Source organism: Quercus lobata, chromosome 10 (genome assembly GCF_001633185.2).
Source record: "Quercus lobata isolate SW786 chromosome 10, ValleyOak3.0 Primary Assembly, whole genome shotgun sequence".
Lineage (NCBI taxonomy): Eukaryota > Viridiplantae > Streptophyta > Magnoliopsida > Fagales > Fagaceae > Quercus > Quercus lobata.
This window is the reverse complement of record NC_044913.1, coordinates 2,500,158-2,527,692: the sequence shown is the minus strand read 5'-3', so window position 1 is coordinate 2,527,692 and position 27,535 is coordinate 2,500,158. Positions and strand designations below refer to the sequence as shown.

Genomic DNA, 27,535 nt, shown 5'->3' with positions numbered 1-27,535 from the left:
AGGGTGTCCCATAAGCGTTCAATTCCTTATGCTTTATGGTTTATAATGTGAAATGGAGACCAATGGTGCAGGGCTTACAAGTACAGCACTTCAGGTCGAGGAAAGAAAAAGAATGTGACGCCAAAAGCTAGTTGCTATTTTAACTTGTACACCTATTTACAATGCTAAAACCAAACTTTTAAGACCAAATTAGCCGTTTTGCAACTCAGCATAAACATTGAAATTAAGTTGCTCAAACAAAATTTTCTCTAATCTCTATAGCATTAATTGAAGAAAAATTTTCCAGGCAATATGCATATAAAAACTAACAGTTTTCCTAGTAAAGTATTTGCAGTCCATACTCTAATATCAGCAGCTTTTACTTGAAAAATAAATTCAGATTACTACTTTTCAAAACCAAAATCCGCATAGACGCATACATTAAGAGCTCATGTAGAGTAATTTTTTTCCCACAAGGTTCCAACCATTGTGAAGAATAACATGGACAAGATCAGAGCTCCAAAGGTGGAGGAACATATGACATCACTAAATAAACTGTGCTATAAACATGCAGGCAACATCGGCCAAAAGACGGCTCTTGACCCTCCCTTTGTGCACTTGAGCCTGGAGAGTCACGCCCGATTTCCTCAGTACAAAATAAGCCTGCTAGTGGTACATTCGGAAAGTTCAAAGAGAATGGGTCACTATCAACATTAGGGCGTCCGAAGTATGACTCACCACGAAGATGGCAAGAGAAGATAAAGCCTCCAAAGACTTCTTTCTTCAGACCATTATCAGCAACACCTATTATGTCACGGTGATCTTTGTCATTCGAACCTGTCTTCAAAGCTTCAAGATCTTCAAAGACATTGGCACAAGAAGATGATGCAGTTTCAGAATCAGAATGGTAGAATAGGAAGGAGTCACCAGGTTTGATACCAACACCATCAACAACAAAGTACTGATTATCTCCACTGTTAAAAACAATAAGAACCCAGAAATCAGTTTTTTGATTTGTTAATCTTTTCAACCTTCTGTAGGGGAAAAGGACAAGAATGAAAGGTATATCAGTAATCATTTGTCTCAACGAAAATACAAGTTCTCTAGGAAAATGTTACCAATACTCTTTGAAATGAAAATACCAAATTATTTATACAATTGTTTTATTTTGCTTAAAGATTTCCGGAAATTATCATTTATGGACATGCACCACAAAAAATCCTCTTGCAAATATGAAAATTCCAGAAACTCGTTGTTTATGGGTGCGCACCACAGGCCATTCTTCCAAAATTTGTGTCTTTTAGTAAACCATATGTGCCACAAGACCAGAATCCATTCAAACTTTAAACTTCTCAAGCACTAAACCCAGTATGTAAAAGTCATCTGATTATCACAAAGTAATTGATAGTATTTGGCTGATTGCTTCATGGTGAACTTACCTACTCAGCTTTGTGCACCATTCAAGAGTTGAAGAAGCACATTAGATGAGTATATACCAGTGGTGTGCAACTTAGCACTGATTCAAGTGTTGCTGCGGGGCTTGATATACATGTTGGGATACAGACATAAGCTCTAAGCTAATGGGTCCCACCAAGTATATCAATTTTCTCACTCTTATCAAATATTCAATACTACTTGATGTGGGACTTAAAAACTCAACATTAGCATGAAAATTTCCAACACAAGATATGCAACTTGAGTCAATGGACATGCTCAATGGGCAGTCCTTGTAGCTTGAATGAACAGTCATCACAAATGCAAATGAGGTAAACCACATATTAGGGGGCAAAAATGATATCTTACCCTAAAACTTCATAAAATGCCAAGGATGTTGCCGATCTCAATTGGACTGACCCAATGGAGCATTCTCTATGTTGTGTGACCCCAATGTACAAATCAGGAGACTCATCGATTTCATCTTGATCCATCTGCAACAAAATCCATTATCATTTGAGGAAAAGAAAGATCTTTAAAAGATAAAAAGTAAATACAAACTGAGCAGTAACTCAAAATAGAGAACAAGGCAGAATAAGATTGAATTTTAAAAAAAAATAGACCTTATGAAAATCAAATTTTGGTCACTAGACCAATTGCATTTTAACAACATAACAACTATTTAATGCTTTTCAACTTATCATTATCAACTTCCAAATATCACAATGAAATGTGAAAAATACATTATACTTATCAAAAAGGAAATGTGAAAATACATTATATTATATGTAACAGATTTGATGGCAAGGGGCATCCCAAAAAAAATGTAGACTATGTAATTTAAGAATGGATGGTGTAAGAAGAATACTTTGCGAATAAAAATAATTATATACAAGTTAACACTTAATCAACATACCACTTCATTAATACTGTCTAAAAGATCTTGGCCACCAAGAATCTCATGATATCCTTCCATGCTGGCAGAGAGCCACGAACATCCTTGATCTTTCATTCTCACAGAAACTGCCGTGAGTTGAGGACCAAATGGAATTACACCAGTTGACAGTGTAACATAGAACTGAGTTTCCCCTATACCTGCTTATTGAAACAGAATCCCCCCAGTTGATAGTTTTGTCAAAGAAAAAATTTGAAATATTAGAAGACAATACGTAATGGAGCATCAGAAACATTAAAGGTACTGCAATCGTATCATACTAGAGAATTTGTGATAAAATATAAAGTTTCTTATTGTAGCTAATGATCCAGAAAATGAGAGGGAAAAAACACAATTTAATTTCAAAACAAGTACTAGAAGCTTGGGGCTTAATTTATTAATAAAATGAAGTACCATGAGACTTTGCTTTGTCCCTTGCAAATACAAGAGCAACAGCATCAAAAAAGTACAAATCCCCACTGTAGCTGTGAGAGCTATCCCCACTTCTGAACAGGAAGTTACCACTTGCATCACCCACGATGGTTGTTTCCTCAGGCATAGCGTGATCTGCAGTTAGAGCAGTTAGATTTAATCATTTGGAAGCTATGTGAATAGCATCTATTACAATTCACAAGAAAATCTAAATACCTCGGACTACATTACTATTTACTAACTAAAACTTAAATCAATACAGCCAATGGACTCTAGCTGAAAGGATATATACTCTCCTTATAAAAACAAGGAAGAGGGTGAGACCATGAATTCAAGATCCAGCAGGTGCTTGAGTAATAAATACATACACACATACAACTCTAAGAAAACTGATCATTGACACAGAAAAGATTGCAAAATTTTCAATGTGATCCATGAAAAGTACTAACAAAGAAATGGAATCACAAAGAGCTCGGTTCTCACCCATCTTTGCAATAACGGGTTTCATGTCAATAGTTTGATCCTAAAACATCACATATGTCAAACGTTAGAAACAGAAAAGAACTAAACCCCACTTTAAGAAATGAAAATCATGTATTTTCTTTAGAAGTGAAACAACTAATAGCCCATCAAAACTCACACACACACACACACACTCATACTTACTCCAAACATTATGATGCCAGTTGGAGATGTACAACCCGAAACAGATGCTGTATAATTCATAATATCAATCACAAACTTGTCAACCATGGCCATTTGATTTCCCTGTCATTGGAAAAAGAAACGCCTAAGCCAATTTCTTCATACATTTACAAACCTACTAAATAATTTGTAGGACTCACAAATACTCCCTCTCAAAAATAGCGGGAAATAACTCCACATCATTTAAAATATCCATTTTCACCCATGAACTTGTGAAAAATCAAATCTTAATCATGAAGCTAGAATTTCTCCATTTCCCTAAGTCTATTTCAGGTTTAAGATTTTCTTTCTTATATCCAACAGTGGACACAATACCACATCATTTAAAATTATCATTTAAACACATAAACGTTCAGATTTGTAATATTTAATGTCAACCATGAAATGAATCAATTTGAAACAGGAATGATCTTTTTTTTTTTTTTGATAGGGGGAGTGATCTTTTTCCATCTAGTAAATGTTCACTTTTCATTTTAAAAAGCAAAATTGGGAGCATCCTAGTATAAAGCACATGTAAAAATTGCATTGTCATATCATTTTACCATATAAGACTGAATTTATATACCTTCTTAGGCCGTATAAGCGGGACAGCAGCAAGTTTGAGCCCAGGTACAAATCCAACAACCAAAACAATCCCTCGGTTTAAATTACTTACAGTATTATATTCCTCACAATTAGTACCATCCTCATCTCCTAATTCCCACTTCACCTGCATTTAAAAAATAAATAAAAACTTAATTAAGGATAATTTTTTTTTTTTTTCAAACCAGTTTGGAGGAATTTCCTCCAACCCAATACTTTGCGATTCATAAAACTGTTCACATGTATCATTTAAGCAAGTCACGTGACTCGTTAAAAAATGTCATGTGACTAAAAGTACGCATGCATAGTCTTGTCAATTGTCACATAGTGGGTTGGAAGAATTTTCAACCAAACCAGTTTGAAGTAAACTTTTTCCTAAAATTAATACCAATAATATTTAATGTACTTCAAACAAAATAATGAATAAAATTAAACAAACACACACAGAGACAGTCACACACCTCTCTGAGCACATTAGTTTTCGCATCGACACCAATGATTCCACTGGCAGCATTAGTAATTATAGGAATCTCACCGCCTAGCTTTTCTGTAATCTACAAAGCATTATTAAAAAAAATTAGTAAAAAAAAAAAAAAATTGGATGATAAATATATTTAATTAAAACAGAGTTAAACTTAATACAAGTTTGTGAGTCTCTTTCAAGTTGAATTGCACGCCAATGAATGCGATTGCAAATTGTGGACGAATTGGCTCCGAAAGCACCTTATCAAATACCTCTTTCACAGCTTCCTACAAAACAAAAATAAACATGAAAAAAAAAAATCAGTGAGCCACAATTTTGAATTATGAGGAATTGAGGGTGATTAAAGTTTAAACATATGTAATTAATTAACAAATTATTTCCTTTTAAACTTTAACATGCTTTTATTTCTATCCTATAGTTTCAATTTTTTTTTTCAGCCTCTTAATTTACATCTATTTTCAATATAGTCATTCAGTCCATTTCCGATTCCAATAAAAAATAACGTCTTTTGCTATGGATTTAAAAGGCGAATGGGTTTATATCGCTTGAGCTACAAGGCTCTTAACAATATTTTATAATAACAAAAAAAAAGTTCTATTAACTGGTGGCCTAAGGACACCATTTTTATGAAAAATGGATTTAAAAGGCGATATAAACATAATGAAAATATATTACTTGAGTCTTAACAATATTTTATAATAAAAAAACAAAAAAATTCTTTAAACTGGTGGCCTAAGGACACCATTTTTATGAAAAAAAAAACTGTAACAATTTTTTTTTATATAATAAAAAGTTTCTAAAAATATTATTTAATATATCAGTTAACTTTTTCAACCCAAAAAAAAAAAAAAAAAAAATTATTGAAAGAGGACTAACTTTCTTTTTGGAGAATTGAAAAAGAACTAACATATATCATTGAAATGGAAAAATTGAAACCATAAGAATAATGAAAATTAAAACCAAGTGTAAGTCATAATTAAATAAAATGATATACATATATATATATATATATATAATAATTAAAAATGAGAAAAATAAAATAAAATTTATTTTTGAGTGGAGTATTTACTTGTAGAGAGGGGTTGAGAGAGAGAGCCGACGCGAGCTTAGGGCGCGTGAGGAATCGACTGCATACATGATTCCAGGATTTGCTAACGCACGCAGCTGATGCGAAGGTTAAGGCTGGCAACCTCCCTAGAATGTTCTGCAAAACGTCATCGTTTATTTTAGAAATCCCTCCTCCTCCGGTTCCTCCGGCACAGTCTGTACCGGTAAGACACATTTCGGCCGGTTCGCTCACTCGCTCTTATTTTCCTCAGCTCTCACAGTTCTCCTCCTAGTACCAAACAAAGACACAGAGAGAGTACTATGGTTGTTCTTTTTGGTTTGTCCTGTTGTCTGTGTGTGCCTTTGTTTGTGTGGTGTTGGTGGGGTTTTATAATAGTTGAGTGTTTGCCACGTCAGCATGTACACGTCAGTTGTGGACTAGTTTTTTTAAAAAAATATAAAAAATGAAATCCAATTTTGGGTAGAAAAATCGGTCATTTACTTTATTACACTCACACAATTATGACATAATCCAATTGCTTTAAAATAAGTCACTATCATTAGGATACTATGAGATTCATTGCAAATTTGGTTACAAAATCAGGTTCTAGAGCTTTTCTAAATTTGATTCAAGGGGAGTATCCAAATCCTTCAATGATACATTAATTCTCAACTTGAGTTGTAGATTTGCTTGTTTATTACTTAGATTTGCATTTAAAAATAATGCATATAAGATGAAATTGTAAGGTTATTTTAATGGAAAATTATTCAAAATCCCGCGTGTTAATACTCATTTTTCTCTTGTAAATGGAAGGTGTTATTATGAATTTAATTAACATAGCATAATATTATGTGTGACATGAAGGAGTAGTGGTCTTAGAGTCCAACATAATTATTCATGTTTGATGCACAATTTAAAATTCTGCTTTAAGCAAGTATTAAAAACAAAAACAAAAAAAATATAGTTCCCATGGTGTTTTTTTCAATGTTTAAAAGTTTTCTTTTTTTTGACAATTATTCCCAAAATACAATGTTGAGATTTGTTTTTTGAAAATATCAAATTGATGTTTTCAAGACTTGAGTTTATTCTTCTTTAAAGAGGGTGGGGAGATTTTTGTAAATTACAAGTTTTGTGATTCAAAATCCACTAGTCTCTTTGGCTTAGTTTTGACATTTCTAATTAGGTTCACAAGGAGAATTTGCTACCATGAAAATGATAAAAACTCATAACCTTTCCAGATATGTTGTTAATTACATGACATTTATTTGCATTTAAGAAATGCATTTAAGAAGAAAATGTAACGACCGTTTGATGCTTTACTTTTCTTTTATGTAAAAAAAAATAGAAATTATTCAAGCAATGCTTCATATTTTTCACGTGAATGAAAGGTCATACAATGAATTTAATTAACAAGACCTACTATTATGTGAAAGATTTGAGCATTACTCTCAAAGTACTAAAAACCTCATATTTGATAGCACATTTTAAAAACTATTTTTGTGGATTCTAGTTAGTTCAACTAGTAAAGTCTCTGATGATTGAATAAGAGATCTAGGGTTCAATTCCTGATTATACCAAAAATCGATCAGTGTCTTAATCTGATGATAAAGAGCGCAATCATCAGAAATAGACGTCATAGGTTGAAACTCTAAAAAAAAAAAAAAAAAAAAAAAACTAATTTCAATACCATGAAATTGATAATAACTCATAAAGTTAATAGATATGTTGTTAATTACATGTCATTTATTCACATTTAAAAGATTCATTCAAGATGAAATTGTAACGGCCGTTTGATGCTTTACTTCTTTTGTAAGTAAAAACTATTCAAGTAATGCTTCATCTTTTCCACGTGAATGAAAGGTCATACAATGAATTTAATTAACAAGACCTACTATTATGTGAAAGAAATGAGCATTACTCTCAGAGTACTAAAAAAACTCATATTTGATAGCACATTTTAAAAACTATTTTCATGGGTTATAGTTAGCTCAACTAGTAAAGTCTCTGATAGTTGAATAAAAAATCTGAGATTCAATCATTGCCTACACCAAAAACTGATTGGCGTCTTAGTCTGATAATAAAGAGCGCAATTATTAGAAGCAGACATCATAGGTTGAATCACTAAAATAAAATAAAAAACTAATTTCAATACCATGAAATTGATAATAACTCATAAACTTAATAGATCTATTGTTAATTAGATGTCATTTATTCGCATTTAAGATGAAATTGTAACGGCCGTTTGATGCTTTTCCTTTTTTTTTTAAGTAAAAATTATTCAAGCAATGCTTCATCTTTTTCCCGTGAATGAAAGGTCACGCAATGAATGTAATTAACAAGACCTACTACTATGTGAAAGAAATGAGTATTACTTTTGGAGTATTAACAAACTCATGCTTGATACCACATTTTAAAAAATGTTTTTGTGGGTTCTTGGTAGTTCAACTGGTAAAATCTCTTACAGTTGAATTAGAGATCAGTGTCTTGGTCTAATGATAAAGAATGCAATTATCAGAAGCGGACGCCAAAGGTTAAAACTCTATAAAAATAAATTAATTAAAAACTATTTTCAATACCATGAAATTGATATTAACTCATAAGCTCAATAGATATATTATTAATTACATGTCATTTATTCACATTTAAGAAATGCATTTAAGATGAAACTGTAACAGACATTTCATGCTTTACTTTTTTTTTTATAAAAAAGTAATGATGGTTTAAAGAAAATTATTCAAACAATGCTTCATCTTTTAAATGTAGTGGCCGTTTCATGCTTTACTTTTTTAAAAAAAATTAATGATGGTTTAATAGAAAATTATTCAAACAATGCTTCATCTTTCTCACGTGAATGAAGGGTCACACAATGAATTAAATTAACAAGACCTACTATTATGTAAAAGAAATGAGCAATGCTCTCAGAGTAACAAAAAACTCATGTTTGATAAAACATTTTAAAAACTGTTTTCGTGGGTTCTAGTTAGCTCAAATAGTAAAGTTTCCGATGGTTGAATTAGAGATCTGGGGTTCAATCCTCGCTTACATCAAAAACCTACAGGTGTCTTAATCTGATGATAAAAAGCACAATTATCAAAAAAGGATGCCATAAGTTGAAATTTTATTTTTAAAAAAAAAACTTTATTTAATACCATGAAATTGATAATAACTCATAAGCTTAATAGATATGTTGTTAATTACATGTCATTTATTTACATTTAAGAAATGCATTTAAAATGAAACTGTAACGGCTATTTGATGCTTTACTTTTTTTTTTTTTTTAAATAATGATTGTTTAATAAATAATTATTCAAACAATGTTTCATCTTTTCACACAATAAATTTAACTAATAGGAGCTACTATTATGTGAAAGAAATTAGCATTACTCTCAAAGTACAAAAAATTTCATGTTTGATATAGCACATTATAAAAATTGTTTTTGTGGGTTCTGGTTAGTTTAACTGGTAAAGTCTCTGATGGTTGAATTAGAGATCTGGGGTTCAATTTCTGTTATACCAAAAACTAATTGGTATCTTAGTCTGATGATAAAGAGCGCAATCATCAGAAGTGGACGTCATATATTGAAAATCTATCAAACCAAAAAAAAAAAAAAATTTGTTTTCAATAGCATGAAATTGATAATAACTCATAAGCTTAATAGATATGTTGTTAATTACATATCATTTATTTGCATTTAAGAAATGCATTTAAGAAGAAACTATAACGGCCGTTTGATGCATTACTTTAAAAAAAAGGTAATGATTGTTTAATAGAAAATTATTCAAACAATGCTTCATCTTTCTCACATGAATGAAGAATCACACAATGAATTTAATTAACAAGAATTTCTATTATGTGAAAGAAATGAGCATTACTCTAGGAGTACTGAAAAACTCATGTTTGATAGCACATTTTAAAAATATGTTTTCAATACCATGAAAATGATAATAACTCATTAGCTTACTAGATCTGTTGTTCATTACATGTTGTTTATTTGCATTTAAGATGAAATTGTAATGGCAGTTTGATGCTTTACTTTTTTTATAAAAAAAGGAAAAAAGAAAAGAAAAGTAACGATTGTTTAATAGAAAAGTATTCAAGCAATGCTTCATCATTCTCACATGAATTAAGGGTCACACAATGAATTTGATTAACAAAACCTACTATTATGTGAAAGAAATGAGCATTATTCTAGGAGTACTAAAAAACTCATGTTTGATAGCACATTTGAAAAATGTTTTGAACACCATGAAAATGAAAATCACTCATAAGCTTACTAGATCTGTTGTTGATCACGTGTCATTTATTTGTAGTTAAGAAATGCATTTAAGATGAAACTATAATGGCTTTCTGATGCTTTACTAAAATAAAAAAAAACTTACGATTGTTTAATGGAGAACTATTCGAGCAATGCTTCATCTTTCTCACGTGAATGATGGTCACATAATGAATTTTGATAGGTAGAAATTCCTGAAGTAAAGCTGACGAACCTATGGAAGCTGACGACTTTGCTTACATGCCCATAAACACCTCTAAAAGATTGACGATCCATCTCAATGATTGACGAGCGCACCTGAAGGTCGTCAATGTAAATAGGAACGATTAGAAGGCATTGATGGACAGCGAAGCTGACGGGATGAAGTTGACAGATTCAGCATGACTTGGTCTACACGCTGATAACGACTTAAAATGTATACTTGTTATATATTTATATGAGTGTTATCTCCTTATTATTACGCTTAATTTGTATAATTAAGCCATGATTTGCATTAGTCCCTATTATTTATCTTTACATAATTTCTTGAATAAAATGCTATTCATTGTGTGTAATTTTCTACTTTCAGGAAATTATGTGAGAAAGATGAGTTTACAGGAATTTGTGAGAGAATGGAGGCCAAACTAGAATTAAAGTGGAGCTAAAGGACCATACTTAAATGTCTAAGGAGGTGCAGCTGGAGTGCTTGGATCGTCTACCATGATTGGAAGCTTCAAATAAGGAAAGAAATCAAAGAAGCATAATCTGAAAAGGAAAAATCTGATTTGAGCACTGATCAGTATTTTGGGCGTATCTCTCTCCTCAAAAATCCAATTGATACAAGGCCAGATGGGTTGGAACCTTCACTTAAATATCTACAACTTTCCAGTTTTGAGTTTTTCGAAATTCTCAATTTTTGAAAGCCGAAATTAACTCACAAGCTACCGCTGTAAACCTGGACGGAAATTAAAATAGTAAATGTTTTATTTTCTTTGGACACTTTAGACATTAGGGTTTTGAAGGGAGGCTGTGGAGAATGATTTTTGGGGAGAAAACCTTGTATTTTCCTTTCTCTAATAGCAGCCTAAACTCTTTGCTAGGGCTAGGGGTTATGTTTCTTCTATACGGTATGAATATTTAATGTGATTCCTTCTAGGATTTTATCAACGACATATTTGATTGTTCAATTAGATTTCTTTTGATGTATTAGTTCTTCCATGCTTTCAATAAGTTCAATCATGTTTTTCTTATTGTTTAGATAAATTTCTAATAGTTTCAAATAGAAATCAGGATTTAAAGTGAATGGGTTTTTCTGAAAACTTTTCTAACTGCATTATCAATTGAGGTTATCATGCGTTCTTGAATTGTCTCAGTTCAACCGAATCATAAGTTTTTAATTGTATAAGAACAATCAATTATGAAATAGATGTTTTCTTAGATCACAAAGAATTTCATATCGATATAGAGAAACACCCCGATACCCTAGTATTTACATTATTGATTAAAATCAATTTTTATTATTATTCTTGTTAACAATCATCAAGCAAAAATATTTTTCTTCTTCACTCAAATTGTTATTTAATTATATTGTCTTTGAATTTACCCTGCTCCTTGTGATTCGACCTCGGTACTCTGAGAAATATATTACTACGATCTCCTGCACTTGGGAGTGAGCAAGCACACGCATAAGTATATAAGGAAATATCTTGTGCCTTTCACTTAACCCTAATCAAGAAGAGTCCTATAAGGAAAGAACTCCACAAAATACGCGACTTAAAGAGGATCTCTTCTACAAGGAAACATCTTCTTAACTAAGAAACAAATGTCAACCCTACACTACTATAAAAACCTCAAGACCCTCATAAACTAAGATACGCATAATTCACCCTAACTTTGGCACTCTAAAGTTGTGAGAAGTTTTCTAACTTGACCTTTGGAGGGTCTTTGGCCAGCATCACACCGGTGCTCTCTATTAGGTCTTCTCTTTTTGTTGTGCAGGTACTGTCGCGAGCGCGTAAGGGCTGTGTGGCTCACTGGTGATTTTTCGGCATCATCAATTGGCACCATCTGTGTGAACACGGTGATCAGGAGATAAGCCATATTCACCACTTTCCGAACAAAAAGTTGCATGGTACTTACTCGTTCGATGGCAACAACCACCAACAATCAGGGCGACGAACTGCAACCCACAGCCCTGGAGAGGCAAGTCCAAACCCTCATAGCAGCAGTGGAACGTCTCACCAAGCAGAATCATGACTTAGAGGAACCGCTGTGCCAGAAGAACGCAGCAATAGATACCCAAGAGGAAGACCAAGAAGGCACCAGTGCTGAGAGAAGGAACCAAGAAGGGCCAGAAGGAAGCAACGCCCCAAGCAGACCAGAATGATAGGACACGAGCCGGCCATCCGTCACCAATATGGTTCCACCTCACATAGTCATCGAGATGTAGATGATGAAGAAGCGGATGGACTTTATGATGAACACCCTTAGAGGACGAATGTCTAGCGACCTCGATGACTTGGTCCTCCGAATTGATTTGCCATTCACAGTGCCCGTCACTTCATTCCCCCTTCCATCAAAGTTTCGTATGCCGCAAGTGGAAAATTACGACGGATCCAAGGACTCCTTAGATCATTTGGAGTCTTTCAAGACCTTGATGCACTTGCAAAGGGTGCCAGATGAGATCATGTGCAGAACCTTCCCCATCACGCTGAAGGGACTCACAAGGATCTGGTTCAGCAGGCTGACGCCGAACTATATTGGTACCTTCAAGGAGTTAAGCGCCCAATTCGCCTTACACTTCATCGGGGGACACAGGTACAAGAAGTCCACTGCATGCCTGATGAACATTAAGCAGCGGGAGGACGAGATGTTGAGGTCTTACATAACCCACTTTAACAAGGAGGTCCTTTCGATCGACGAAGCGGATGACAAGATTCTCGTGGCAGCATTCACCAATGGACTACGGAAAGGTAAGTTCCTATTTTCTCTATATAAAAACAACCCAAAGACTATGTCAAATGTGTTTTACAGGGCAACCAAGTACATAAACGCAGATGCACTACTAGCCCGAGAAGAGAAGCCCAAGAAAAGGGAAAGACAAGAAGACATGTGGCCAGACAAGGGGAGAAAGATGGCTAGGATCGGAGAGCGGCGGGAGGACAAACGCTCCAAGCCCCTTGTAGGGAAGTTCATAAGCTTCACCCTACTATCTGCCCCAAACAACCAGGTTTTGATGCAAATCAAGGACGAAGGAGTCTTGACCTTTCCCAGCAAGTTGAAGGGGGATCCTAATAAGAGGTCTAGAGACAAGTACTGCTGCTTCTATCGGGATCACGACCACAACACAACTTGCTGCTACGACTTGAAGTAGTAAATTGAAGCCCATATCAGGCAAGGAAAGCTGCAGAGGTTCGTTGGCAAGGAGAAAACGGATCCACCCCAAGAGCAGGCTCTCTGATGAGAAAACAAGCGTCCTAGGCCGCCTATAGGAGACATAAGAATGATTGTGGGGGGCACAACGGCTGCCGGGTCGTCCAAAAAGGCCCGTAAAACTTACTTGAGGATGGTCCATAACCTCCAGTTGATAGGTTTCGTGCCGAAGATGCCGCGGATCGACAACCTCGTCATCAAACTCTCAGAAGAAGATGCCCGACATCTTCACTACCCACACAACGATGCACTTGTCGTCAGCATACGAGTAGGAGATTACAACACGCACCGGGTTCTGATTGACAATGGTAGTTCAGTTGGCATCCTTTACTACCTAGCATTCCAACATATGAGGATTGATAGAGAGCGACTAATTCCGACGAACACTCCGCTCGTTGGTTTTGGAGAAACAAGGGTATACTCCATTGGCGCAGTCACATTATCCGTAATGGTGGGCGACTACCCCCAACAGATCACTAAGGACGTAATATTCCTTGTGGTCGACTGCTCGTCCGCCTACAGTTCCATCTTGGGACGGCCTACCCTCAATTTATGGAAGGCCGTAACCTCAACATACCTCTTAATGATCAAATTTCCCACCAATTATGGAGTAGGGGAGCTGCGCGGGAATCAAGTAGCCGCACGCGAATGCTACATAGCTATGATGGAGATGGATGACCACTTCCAGGCCATGAACATAGAGGAGCACCGGACAATGACAAAGCCAATCGAACAGCTTGAAGAGATACTTCTTGATGACTTTAAGCCTGATTGAACGACCAGGATTGGTACGTTAGCCAGCCCGATGATTCGACAAGCACTTAAACTTCTCTCAAAGATAACTGGGATGTATTTGCTTGGAGCCATGAAGATATGCCAGGAATCGACCCTTCGGTCATAGTGCACAGAATGAATGTATTGCCCTCATTTCCACCCATCCGTCAGAAGATGCGAGTATTTGCCCAAGAACGGGACCTGGCTATAGTAGAAGAAATTCACAAGCTACAAGAGGCAAACTTCATTAGAGAAGTTTACTACCCCGACTGATTGATAAACGTGGTATTGGTCAAGAAACCTAGCAGGAAATGAAGGATGTGCATAGACTTCACCGACCTAAATAAGGCATGCACCAAAGATAGCTACCTCCTCTCGCGGGTTGACATCCTAGTTGACTCTACAGCCCAGCACCAGTTACTAAGTTTCATGGACACCTTTTCCGGTTATAACCAGATTTGAATGGACGAGTCGGATCAAGAGAAAATTTCATTCGTTATCAGCCAAGGCCTCTTCTGTTACAAAGTGATGTCATTCGGCCTCAAGAACGTAGGCGTGACGTATCAGAGGCTCATGAACAAGATGTTCACGAACCAAATCAGGAGGAATGTTCAAGTCTACGTCGACGACATGTTGGTAAAGAACCGAAGGGAGGAGGACTATTTGAAGGATCTTAGGGAAACATTCGACACCCTTAGCTCTTACAACATGAAGTTCAATCCAAGTTAGTGTGCAATTGGGGTGACGGCGGGAAAGCTCTTAGGGTTTATAGTGTCTCAAAGAGGTATCAAGGCCAACCCGGACAAGATTAGGGCCATAGTAGAGATGGCCCCCTAAAGAACGTAAAAGAAGTACAAAGTTTAAACGGCAAAATCACCGCCCTGAACAGGTTTGTGTCAAGGGCAACGGATAAGTGTCTACCCTTTTTCCACATGTTGGAAAAGTCTTTTGAGTAGATGGCTGAGTGTCAGCAGGCATTTGAGGATCTAAAGGTCTACCTTTCTTCCCCACCGCTACTAAGTCCTTCACAACTAGGTGAAGAGCTCTTCCTCTATTTGGCTGTCTCCTTTGCAGCCGTCAGCGCGGCCTTAGTCAGGGAAGAAGACAAGGTTTAGAGGCCCGTGTACTACATTAGCTAGGCACTTCGTGGTGCAGAAGAAAGGTACCCGCTAATGGAGAAGCTCACGCCTTCACTTTGGTTAAGGCAGCCCGCAAGCTCAAACCATACTTCCAAGCCCAAACGGTGATCATCCTAACCGACAAACCATTATGGCGAGCGATAAGCAACCCTGAAGCTGCCGGGCGATTGGCACTGTGGGCGATAGAGTTGAGTAAGTTTGATATTCAGTACCGCTCGCATACCGCCATCAAGGGACAGGTCGTCATTGAATTCATAGCGGAGTTCACCAACGGGGAAGGCAAGGGGGCAGATGAGTGTCCTCGATGAAGCATACATACAGACGGATTGTCTAACAGACAGGCCGGTGGAGCAGGTATCGTGCTTCTTTCTCCAGAAGGAGACAAGATTGAATGCATGGTTTGCCTCGACTTCCCTATCACTAACAATGAAGCGAAGTACGAAACTCTAGTGGTAGGACTTGATCTCGCCAAAGCGGCACGGGCCACAAGTGTGGTCATTCATTGCAACTCCTAGGTCGTCACTAACCAAGTAAACGGTGATTACGAATGTAAAGGTGAAAGGATGAAGAAGTACCTGGAGCAAGTAAAGAGAAAGGTGGACAACCTACAGGCCAAGATTGTTCAAATCCCCAGAGGGGAAAATGAGCAAGTCGACCGCCTTGCCAAAGCCGTTTTAGCAGAACATATGACCATCCTTGGCAATGTAGTCTCCTTTGTTCAGCTTTCTCCACTAATAAATTTCGACGATGTGCAAGAGATAGGTTCTAAAAATAACTAGACCACACCATTAGTCTCCTACTTGAAAAATGGCGTGTTACCAGATGGGAAGGAAGCCGCAAGAAAGCTAAAGGTTCAAGCAGCGCGATTCGTTCTAATAAAGGACATCTTATACAAGAGAGGTTTCTCCTGCCCATACCTAAGGTGTTTAGGCCTTGAGGAAGCAGACTACGTCATGAGAGAAGTCTGCGAAGGGATTTACGAAAACCACTCAGGGTCACAATCATTGGTACATAAATTAATTCGAGTAGGGTACTACTGGCCCACCATGCAAAAGGATGCCCAGACTTATTGCAAAACCTGTGACAAGTGTCAAAGGTTCAGCAACGTCATCAGACAACCATCTAAAGAGTTGACCTCGATAACAGCCTTATGGCCATTTGCTCAGTGGGGATTAGACATCATAGGACCATTTTCGATAGCGGTGCGATAGCTGAAGTTCCTTATAGTAGGCGGCATAGACTACTTCACAAAGTTGGTGGAAGCTGAAGCCCTGGCAACCATTACAAAGAAGAATGTGCAAAACTTCGTTTGGAGGTACATCATCTGCAGGTATGGAATCCCTAGGGTCCTGGTCTTAGACAATGGGAAACAATTCAACAACGACTCCTTCTGGGATTTTTGCTCGCATTTGGGGATCAAAAAACACCACTCCTCTCCCGCCCACCCTCAAGCTAACAGACAAGTTGAAGTCACAAACCGATCCTTACTTAAAATTATCAAGACTCAACTTGAGAGGGGAAAGGGTATATGGCCTGAAAAGCTGCTAAGCATACTATGGGCATACAGGACAACAGCAAGAACACCTACCGGAGAGACACCATTTTGGCTAACATACAGGAGTGAGGTGGTTATTCCATCCAAGGTCGGGCTCACAAGCTACAAGGTGGACAACCACAATGAAAGCAAAAACGACGAAGCTATGCATCTATAGCTTGATCTACTGGACGAAGTTAGGGCGATAGCCGAACAAAGACTCGCACGGTACTAGGACCTCATGGCCAAGCACTACAACTCTCGGGTCAGACACAGAGACTTTCAGGTTGGAGATCTCGTTTTGAGGAAGGTAATGGGCGCCACTAAAAACCCTACCCAAGGGAAGCTCGGCCCCAACTGGGAGGGACCTTACAGGATTATGTCATGGCAGAGGAAAGGCATCTACCACCTAGAGACACTAAACGGACGAAAGTTGCACCATTCTTGGAACACCGAGCACCTACGGAAGTACTACCAGTAGAGCTGATAGCGTGGATAGCAGCACTCTTCATTTTTCAGTTTACTTTAGTTAATTTTAGCTACACTCCTCAGTTTTTCAGTTTACCTTAGTTAATTTTTGCTACAATACTTTTTAAGCCCAAAGGGCAGGTCTTTTTCTTTAAAGAGTAATTTTTCTACGAATGCATGGTTTATCATAATAAGAGGAGTTTATTCAGATATGACTAATGTGTTTTTCTACAAAATATTATCAAGTCCACAAGTAGACGAGTTTATCAGTAAGTCCATAAAGTGGACGAGTTTATTAGTAAGTCCAGAAAGTGGACAAGTTCATTCCAGGAGGATGAATTATTATTAGTCCATAAAGTGGACGAGTTCATTCCAGGAGGATGAATTATTATTAGTCCATAAAGTGGACGAGTTTACTAGGAAGTCCATAGAGTGGACAAGTTCATCCCATAAGGATAAGTTATTATCATAAAGTCCATAAGTATACGAATTCATAAGTCCATAAAGAGGACGAGTTCATTACACAAGTGGACAGGTTCATGATTTGGTCCACAAGTGGACGGATCCATAATTAATGTGGACGGACTTATAAAGTCCATGAAGAGGACGAACTCATTCCACAAGAATGACTTAATATAATCCATAATTAAGGTGGACAAGTCCACAAGAAGAAAGCTTCATAACTCAGTCCATAAATTTGACGAGTTCAATAGAGTGGACGGATCCATGATTAAGCCCACAAAGTGGACAAGTCCATTATAAAGTTTAAAAAGTCCACAAGTGGACAAATTCATCACATGAAGAGATTATAATCCACAAAGGAACAAGCTTCTTAGCCCACAAAGTGGACGAGTCCATTATGAAGTTTATTAGCCCACAAATGGACGAGTTCAAAACAGACGAATCAAAATTATTAAGTCATGAAGTAGACAAATTCATAAAGGCAAGGGATGAACATACACATACCAATAAGCAACACACATATTGAAAGCGACGAATATGAAATACCATAAATAAAGTGAAGCTTTTACAAATAGAGCCCAAAAAACAAAAGGGCATTGTCCGAAAATTAGATTAAATTTACAATAAAGAGGAAAGAAAAAGGCTAAGTTTAGGAGGCTAAGGTGTCTTGTGGGATCTCGTCACCCTTAAGAGGCAGGTCCTAGACATCCTGAGTTGAAGGATCTTCAGCATTTGGATGTTGGCCAATGGGGTCAGAGGAATGATGGGCTGGTCCACATCAGGTTGGGCAAGAACGACACTATCATCCTTTAGATCCACCTCGGACTAGGTGGAGTCGTTACTCTCTTCAGGAATAGTGTCACCTACAAGTGTTGACGACAAGGGGTCATCCAGGGAAACCTTAGACAAATCCAAGTGATGGTAGATGGATTTGACCTGTTTAAGGCAATCCTCAAACCCATCACCATAGTATTCGGCATAGGAATCAATGAATGTCTGTGACCCTAAATTCCTTCACGACGTCAACCTTGATTGTCTCCACCTGGCCTAAAAGGGCCGTCAACTCCTTTTCCGTCGCCTCCTTGGCCTCTTGCTCTTTTTTCTTTTGACGACCCTCCTCCTCCAATTTCTCTCTCAGCTCCTTCACCTCCTGGTTAAGGGTACGAAAGGCACCCTTGTATTGTTCTTGCTCGTCGGTCAGGTTCTTAATACGCTTATACAGACAGGTAATCACCCTTTCCTTGGCGACGCCCCTATCTTGCAAAGCTTTCATACGAACGAAAGCCTGTAAGACAGGATAACTGTTAGCTATTAAACATAAGAATGAATAAATAGAAAGACAAAGGAAGGAACGTACTCGAGCAAGGTCAAAAAGACCTGACACCCCCAGCTCCTCCATGGCTTGCTCAGTACAAGGGTCCACGTCCTTGTCCCTAATAATGGACTCCATCATCTTCAAGGCATAGTCCTTGTGAGTGAGAAAATGACGCTCAGGATCCTGGGTGACGGGGCCGGACGTCATCATCAGCCCCTTGCTTACCCCGTGCTTCGACTTGGGAGGCTTCTTGGGGGCTTCTCTCCAAGAGTGATAGACACCTTTTTGGACGGGCAGTCGTCCTTACTGTCACCCTTCCTCTTAGTTGCACCCTTATTGACGGCCTTGGGGGCTGATGAGGACGCCCCCTCCTTTCCCTTGGCATTCTCCTCTTTCTTGCACGCTGCAGCTACCCTTACCTGCATCCTTAGCCTAGCTGCCTCCATTTCTACAAAAGGGCAAATAACAAGTATTGGAACAAGTGACGGCCTTAGACAAGCCGACGAAGAAAGAAAAAAGAAGGGTTAAAATGGATAAACTTACGACGATGGGAATAAGCGTTAAGACGACGGGCTTTTAGTGTTGGCTTAGGACCCCCACAATATGCGTATTAAGTGTCGAGTGTAATGAGATCCCGACACTTCCGCTTATCCAACGGGATTTCTGTTACCCGACGAATAAAAACTTCTTGCACGTCGGTGATATGTGGACGAACACTAGCCGAAAAAACAAGAAAAGTAGACGATGTTAGAAATTCGAAACAAATAAATTGAAAGAAGCAGACGGGATTAACCTGAATCCTTGACATAAGCCCAAGTGTTGTCAAAGCCATGAGACATCGTCTCCCACTCCTTCTGATGACACACCCAGTTCGTCCCTTTGATGAAGAAATATCGGCCCTTCCAATTCCTATTGGAATTAAGCATATCAGATACCAGCTTTAGCCCCTTCTTCCTTATAGCAAAGTGGTATGTTCCCTAGGACGAGACAATGTGTTGAGGACGGTAACACCAAAAGAACTCGTCAAGAGTTAGTTGATGGTTCCCTCCACTTAGACGACCCCACAAAATCTCAGCCTCAATGAATATCCTCTAAGCGTTGGGGGCAATTTGGTTGATGGACAACCCCAAAAATTGGCCAACTGACGGTGAAGTGCTGTCAGAGGTAGTCTCAATCCTGCCGTGAACATGGCATCATACATGTCGACATCTGCGGTCTTCCCTGAATAGCACTTCTCAAACTTCCCAAGTAGACAGATTAGGATGTTATTCGGAATTTGGTAACGGTCACGTAAAGTGTTGAAAACCTTGTCTGACATCGTCGGTAGAAAGTCATTTACCGTCCATTTTTAAGGGAGGATGAAAGGATGGTCGTCTCCTGGGCTACCTGAAGTACTCTCTAAGACCTCCTCCTCACCATCATTTTCATCCCCGTCACTCTCTCTCCCTTTTTCTCCCTCGTAATCCTCATCTTCGCCCTCACTTACTACTTCATCTTCTCCTCCACAACTTTCCACTTCCTCGTCAGAAGATTGGGCTAACGTTTCCCACTCTGACAACCAGGAGAAGCCCTCATCAAGCTCATGACTTGATGTGAAGACCTCGTCGTAGCCCGCTCCCTCGCGGACTAACGACTGTTCACTCGTCGCCTCTCTAGACATCTAACTACCTATAAGTGACAGGGGTATTCTAAGAACCTAAGTTGACGGCCTTTCTAAAAAAATTTCACAATCAACTAGGATAAAAGTAAAAGATAGGAGGTAGTGAGAGCAAAGGTGACTTACCAAGTAAAGCAGACGGTTTCTTGAAAGATGACAATCTCAGCTAAAGGACGACAACAAAAGCACGATGACGTAGGCGAAATCCTTGAAGTGATGGGTTTGCTCTGATGATCAGCAGCAATGAAATAGAAGAAAATGAGGAAGGAAGTGAAGAATATATAGGGTAAGAAATGCACAGAAGACGAAGCGACACCTTTGTCCAGAAACAAGGCCAATTGGATTGAGCCACGTGTTCTGACATTTATGGCTGCTCAAGGAACCAAACAATAAATGCCCCATTTACCAAAAAATATATATAAATCAACTCCACAACCCGACAGCTAAAACTGATAGGATTATGAAGTAGGGGGCAGTTGATAGGTAGAAATTCCTAAAGTAAAGCTAACTAACCTGTGGAAGCTGACGACTTTGCTTACATGCCCATAAACACCTCTAAAAGATTGACGATCCATCTCACGGACTAACAGGCACACCTGAAGGTTGTCAATGTAAATAGGAACGATCAAAAGGCATTGACCAATAGCGAAGCTAACAGGATGAAGCTGATGGATTCAGCATGACTTGGTCTACACCCATAAGTATATAAGGAAATATCTTGCGCCCTACACTTAACCCTAATCAAGAAGAGTCCTATAAGGAAAGAACTCCACAAAATACGCGACTTAAAGAGGATCTCTCCTACAAGGAAACATCTTCTTAACCAAGGCACGAATGTCAGCCCTACACTACTATAAAAACCCCAAGACTCTCATAAACTAAGATACGCATAATTTACCTCAGCTCTGGCACTCTAGAGTTGTGAGAAGTTTTCTAACTTGACCTTCGGAGGGTCTTTGGCCGGCACCACACCGGTGCTCTCTGTTAGGTCTTCTCTTTTTATTGTGTAGGTACTGTCACGAGCGCGTAAGGGCTGTGTGGCTCATTGATGATTTTTCGACATCATCAAATTTAATTAACAAGACCTACTATTATATGAAAGAAATTGGCATTACTCTTGAATTACTAAAAAACTCATGTTTGATAGCACATTAAAAAAATAAAAATTGTGGATTCTAGTTAGATCAACTGGCAAAGTCTCCGATGGTTGAATTAGAAATCTGAGGTTCAATTCCCGCCTATATCAAAAACTAACTAGTGTCTGGGTCTAATGATAAAGAGCACAATCATCAAAACTAGACGTCATAGGTTAAAACTCTAATGAAAATGATAATTTTTTATTTGATACAAGATAGAAACTCTACTCTAGCAAAATCTAAGTGTATATGTGTGTGAAACTCCCTCCTGAAGACTTGAGCCCCGACCTTTACCCTCCACACCCTACAAACACTTATACCTGTGAAATTGATAATAACTCATAAGCTTAAAGGATTTGTTACTAATTACATGTCCTTTATTCGAATTTAAGAAATGCATTTAAGATGAAATTGTAACAGCCGTTTCATGCTTTACTTAAAAAAAGAAAAGAAAAGAAGAAGTAATGATGGTTTAATAGAAAATTATTCAAACAATGCTTCATCTTTCTCACATGAATGAAGGGTCACACAATGAATTTAATTAACAAGACCTACTATTATGTGAATGAAATGAGTATTACTCTCGAAGTACTAAAAAACTCATGTTTGATAGCACATTTTAAAAACTATTTTTGTGAGTTCTAGTTAGTTCAACTGGTAAAATTTTTGATAATTGAATTAGAGATCCAGGGTTTAATCCCCATCTACACCAAAAATCGACTAGTGTCTTGATCTGATAATAAAGAGCGCAATAATCACGCCATAGGTTAAATTCTATCAAAAAATTAAAATTGTTTTCAATACCATGAAATTAATAATAACTCATAAGCATAATAGATCTGTTATTAATTACATGTCATTTATTTGCATTTAATAAATGAATTTAAGATGAAACTGTAACGGCCGTTTCATGCTTTACTTAAAAAGAAGAAAAAGTAATGATGGTTTAATAGAAAATTATTTCAAACAATGCTTCATCTTTCTCACGTGAATGATGGGTCACACAATGAATTAATTTAACAAGACCTACTATTATGTGAAAGAAATGAGCAATGCTCTTGGAGTAACTAAAAACTCATGTTTGATAGGACATTTTAAAAACTGTTTTCGTGGGTTTTAGTTAGCTCAACTAGTAAAGTCTCTGATGGTTGAATTAGAGATCTGGAGTTTAATTCTCGCCTACACCAAAAACCTATAGTTGTCTTGGTCTGATGATAAAAAACGCAATCGCCAAAAACAGATGTCATAGGTTGAAACTTTACCAAAAAAAAAAAAAAAAAATTGTTTTCAATACCATGAAATTGATAATAACTCAGAAGCTTATAGATTTGTTGTTAATTACATGTCATTTACTCAAATTTAAGAAATGCATTTAAAATGAAATTGTAACGGCCGTTTGATATTTTACTTTCTATAAAAAATTAATGATTTTTTAATAGATAATTATTCAAACAATGTTTCATCTTTTCACACAATGAATTTAATTAACAAGACCTACTATTATGTGAAAGAAATGAGCATTACTCTCAAAGTACTAAAAATTTCAAGTTTGATATCACATTTTAAAAATTGTTTTTGTGGGTTCTAGTTAGCTTAATTGATAAAGCTCTAGTAATTGAATTAAAGATCTATGATTCAATCTCCGCTACACCAAAAATCAATTAGCGTCTTAGTCTAATGATAAAGAGTGCATTCTTCAGAAGTGGACTCCATAGATTGAAACTCTATCAAACCAAAAAATAAAAGTTTTCAATAGCATGAAATTGATAATAACTCATAAGCCTAATAGATCAGTTGTTAATTACATATCATTTATTCGCATTTAAGAAATGCATTTAAGATGAAACTGTAATGGCCGTTTGATGCATTACTTTAAAAAAAAAAAAAAAGTAATGATTGTTTAATAGAAAATTATTCAAACATTGCTTCATCTTTCTCACGTGAATGAAGGATCACACAATGAATTTAATTAACAAGACCTACTATTATGTGAAACAAATGAGCATTACTCTAGGAGTACTGAAACACTCATGTTTGATAGCACATTTTTAAAAAATGTTTTCAATACCATGAAAATGATAATAACTCATAAGCTTACTAGATTTGTTGTTGATTACATGTCATTTATTTGCATTTAAGAAATACATTTAAGATTAAATTGTAATGGCTGTTTGATGCTTTACTTTTTTAAGAAAAAAAAAAAGTAATGATTGTTTAATAGAAAAGTATTCAAACAATGCTTCACCATTCTCACGTGAATGAAGGGTCACACAATGAATTTGAATAACAAGACCTATTATTATATGAAAGAAATGAGCATTACTCTAGAAGTACTAAAAAACTCATGTTTGATAGCACATTTTGAAAAATGTTTTCAACACCGAGAAAATGATAATAACTCATAAGCTTACTAGATGTGTTGTTAAGAAATTATTTAAGATGAAATTGTAATGGCCGTTTGATGCTTTACATAAATAAATAAAAATAAAAATAAAAACTTACGATTGTGTAATAGAAAATTATTCGAGCAATGCTTCATCTTTCTGACATGAATGATGGTCACATAATGAATTTAAAACAAGACCTACTATTATATGAAAAAAATTAGCATTATTCTTGAAGTACTAAAAAACTCATGTTTGATAGCACATTTTAAAAACTGTTTTCGTGGGTTTTAGTTAGCTCAACTGATAGTCTCTAATGGTTGAATTAGAAATCTGTAGTTCAATCCCTACCTACACTGAAAACCAACTGGTATCTTGGTTTGATGGTAAGATGATAAAAAACGCAATCATTAGAAGTGGACGTCATAGGTTAAAAGTCTATAAAAAGAATTGTTTTCAATACAATGAAATTGATAAGAACTCATAAGCTTAAACGATTTGTTATTAATTGCATGTCATTTATTCACATTTAAGAAATGGATTTAAGATGAAACTATAACGGCCGTTTCAAGCTTTACTTTAAAAAAAAAGTAATGAGGGTTTAATAGAAAATTATTCAAACAATGCTTCATCTTTCTCATGTGAATGAAGGGTCACACAATGAATTTAATTAACAAGACCTACTATTATGTGAAAAAAAATGAGTATTTCTCTCGGAGTACTAAAAAACTCATGTTTGATAGCACATTTTAAAAACTGTTTTCATGGGTTCTAGTTAACTCAACTGGTAAAGTTTCCGATAGTTGAATTAGAGATCTAGGGTTCAATCCCCGCCTACACCAAAAACCAACTAGTGTCTTGGTTTTGTGATAAAGAGTACAATAGTGTTTAATAGAAAATTATTCAAACAATGCTTCATCTTTCTCACATGAATGAAGGGTCACACAATGAATTTAATTAACAAGACCTACTATTATGTGAAAGAAATGAGTATTACTCTCGGAGTACTAAAAAACTCATGTTTGATAGCTCATTTTAAAAATTGTTTTCATGGATTCTAGTTAGCTTAACTGGTAAAGTCTTCGATAGTTGAATTAAAGATCTAGGGTTTAATCCCAGCCTACACCAAAAATCGACTGGTGTCTTGGTTTGATGATAAAGAGCGCAATAATTAGAAGCGAACGTCATAAGTTCAAACTCTATAAAAAATAAAAAAATAAAAAATTTGTTTTCAATACCATGAAATTGATAATAACTCATAAGCATAATAGATCTATTATTAATTACATGTCATTTATTTTTATTTAATAAATGCATTTAAGATGAAACTGTAATGGCCATTTCATGCTTTACTTTTAAAAAAAAAAAGAAAAAGAAAAAGTAATGATAGTTTAAAGAAAATTATTCAAATTGTGCTTCATCTTTCAATTGTAACGGCCGTTTCATGCTTTACTTACCAAAAAAAATTATGATGGTTTAATAGAAAATTATTTCAAACAATGCTTCAGCTTTCTCATGTGAATGAAGGGCCACACAATGAATTGAATTAACAGGACCTACTATTATGTGAAAGAAATGAGCAATGCCCTAGAGTAACTAAAAACTCATGTTTGATAGCACATTTAAAAAATTGTTTTCATGGGTTTTAGTTAGCTTAACTAGTAAAGTCTCTGATGGTTGAACTAGAGATTTGGAGTTCAATTTTTGCCTACACCAAAAACCTATAGGTGTTTTAGTTTGATGATAAAAGGCGCAATTATAAAAAACAAATGTCATAGGTTGAAACTTTATCCAAAAAAAAAAAAAAAAACAGTTTTCAATAACATGAAATTGATAATAACTCATAAGCTTAATAGATCTGTTGTTATTTACATGTCATTTATTCACATTTAAGAAATGCATTTAAAATGAAATTGTAACGGCCCTTTGATACTTTACTTTTTTAAAAAAAATTAATGATTGTTTAATAGATAATTATTCAAACAATGTTTCATCTTTTCACACAATAAATTTAATTAACAAGACCTACTATTATGTGAAAGAAATGAGCATCACCCTCGGAGTACTAAAAAACTCATGTTTGATTGCATATTTGAAAACTATTTTTGTGGGCTCTAGTTAACTCAACTAGAAAAGTTTCTGATAGTTGAATAAGAGATCTATGGTTTAATTCTTGTCACAATCAAAAACTGATTGGTGTCTTAGTTTGATGATAAAGAACACAATCATTAGAAACAGACACCATAAGTTGAAATCCTATAATAAAAAATAAAAAATAAAAATAACTATTTTCAATACCATGAAGTTAATAATAGCTCATAAGCTTAATAGTTCTACTGTTAATTACATGTCATTTATTCACATTTAAGTTGAAACTGTAACTGCCGTTTGATGCTTTGCTTTAAAATAAAAACTAATGATAGTTTAATAGAAAATTATTCAAACAATGCTTCATCTTTCTCATGTGAATGAAGGGTCCCACAATAAATTTAATTAACAAGACCTACTATTATGTGAAAAAAATGAGCATTACTCTGGGAGTACTAAAAAACTCATGTTTGATAGCACATTTTAAAAAAATATTTTCAATACAATGAAAATGATAATAAATCATAAGTTTACTAGATTTGTTGTTGATTACATTTCATTTATTTGCATTTAAGAAATGCATTTAAGATGAAACTGTAACGACCGTTTGATGCTTTAAAAAAAAAGTAACGATTGTTTAATAGAAAATTATTCAAGTAATGCTTTATCTTTCTCATGTGAATGAAGGGTCACTCAATGAATTTAATTAACAAGACTTACTATTATGTGAAAGAAATGAGCACTACTCTAGGAGTACTAAAAACTCATGTTGATAGCACATTTTGAAAAATGTTTTCGCACCATGAAAATGATTATAACTCATAAGCTTACTAGATCTATTGTTGATCACATGTCATTTGTTTGTAGTTAAGAAATGCATTTAAGATGAAACTGTAACGGCCGTTTGATGCTTTACTTAAAAAAAAAAAAAAAAAAAAAAAAAAAAGGAGGTTAAAATTGTTTTATAGAAAATTAATCGAGTAATGCTTCATCTTTCTCACATGAATGACGGTCACGTAATAAATTTAATTAACAAGACCTACTATTATATGAAAGAAATTAGCATTACTCTTGAAGTACTAAAAAACTCATGTTTGATAGCACACATATATGCTTGTTTGATGAAATTGGAACGCTTGTTTGGTGAAGAATTAGTCTACTAGAAATGCTTCCTCCTCCCACGTAAATGGTGGGTCTCATCACTAATTTAATAACCGGGCCTACTATTATATAAGAGGAATGAGCATTACTCCCAAAGTATCAAATAATTACTTATGTTTGATAACAGATTTTAA

General features: G+C 35.9%; 2 protein-coding genes across 2 annotated transcripts; one reads left to right on the top strand and one right to left on the bottom strand.

The window, feature by feature from the left end:
• Positions 1 to 278: 278 nt before the first annotated feature.
• Positions 279 to 5,955, bottom strand: LOC115963897 (F-box/LRR-repeat protein At5g63520-like). Its single transcript, XM_031083130.1, has 10 exons — positions 5,620 to 5,955; positions 4,709 to 4,816; positions 4,528 to 4,620; positions 4,050 to 4,193; positions 3,446 to 3,547; positions 3,263 to 3,302; positions 2,762 to 2,914; positions 2,330 to 2,508; positions 1,783 to 1,907; positions 279 to 953 (listed from the first exon to the last, which is right to left on the bottom strand). Exons 1-10 carry the CDS (start codon positions 5,830 to 5,832, stop codon positions 491 to 493), a joined length of 1,620 nt encoding a protein of 539 aa, XP_030938990.1. The 5' UTR covers positions 5,833 to 5,955; the 3' UTR covers positions 279 to 490.
• Positions 5,956 to 12,303: 6,348 nt separating this feature from the next.
• Positions 12,304 to 13,224, top strand: LOC115963503. Its single transcript, XM_031082509.1, has one exon. The coding sequence runs from the start codon at positions 12,304 to 12,306 to the stop codon at positions 13,222 to 13,224; it is 921 nt and encodes a 306-aa protein (XP_030938369.1).
• The last annotated feature ends 14,311 nt before the right edge of the window (positions 13,225 to 27,535 follow it).

Coding starts and splice junctions, on each gene's coding strand:
- LOC115963503 (XM_031082509.1), top strand. CDS start 12,304: ATGAAGAAGCGGATGGACTTTATGATGAACACCCTTAGAGGACGAATG.
- LOC115963897 (XM_031083130.1), bottom strand. CDS start 5,832: ATGTGTCTTACCGGTACAGACTGTGCCGGAGGAACCGGAGGAGGAGGG. Junction 3,548..4,049: donor CGCTTATACGGCCTAAGAAG/GTATATAAATTC, acceptor TTCCAATGACAG/GGAAATCAAATGGCCATGGT. Junction 1,908..2,329: donor TAGACAGTATTAATGAAGTG/GTATGTTGATTA, acceptor ATTTTGTTGCAG/ATGGATCAAGATGAAATCGA.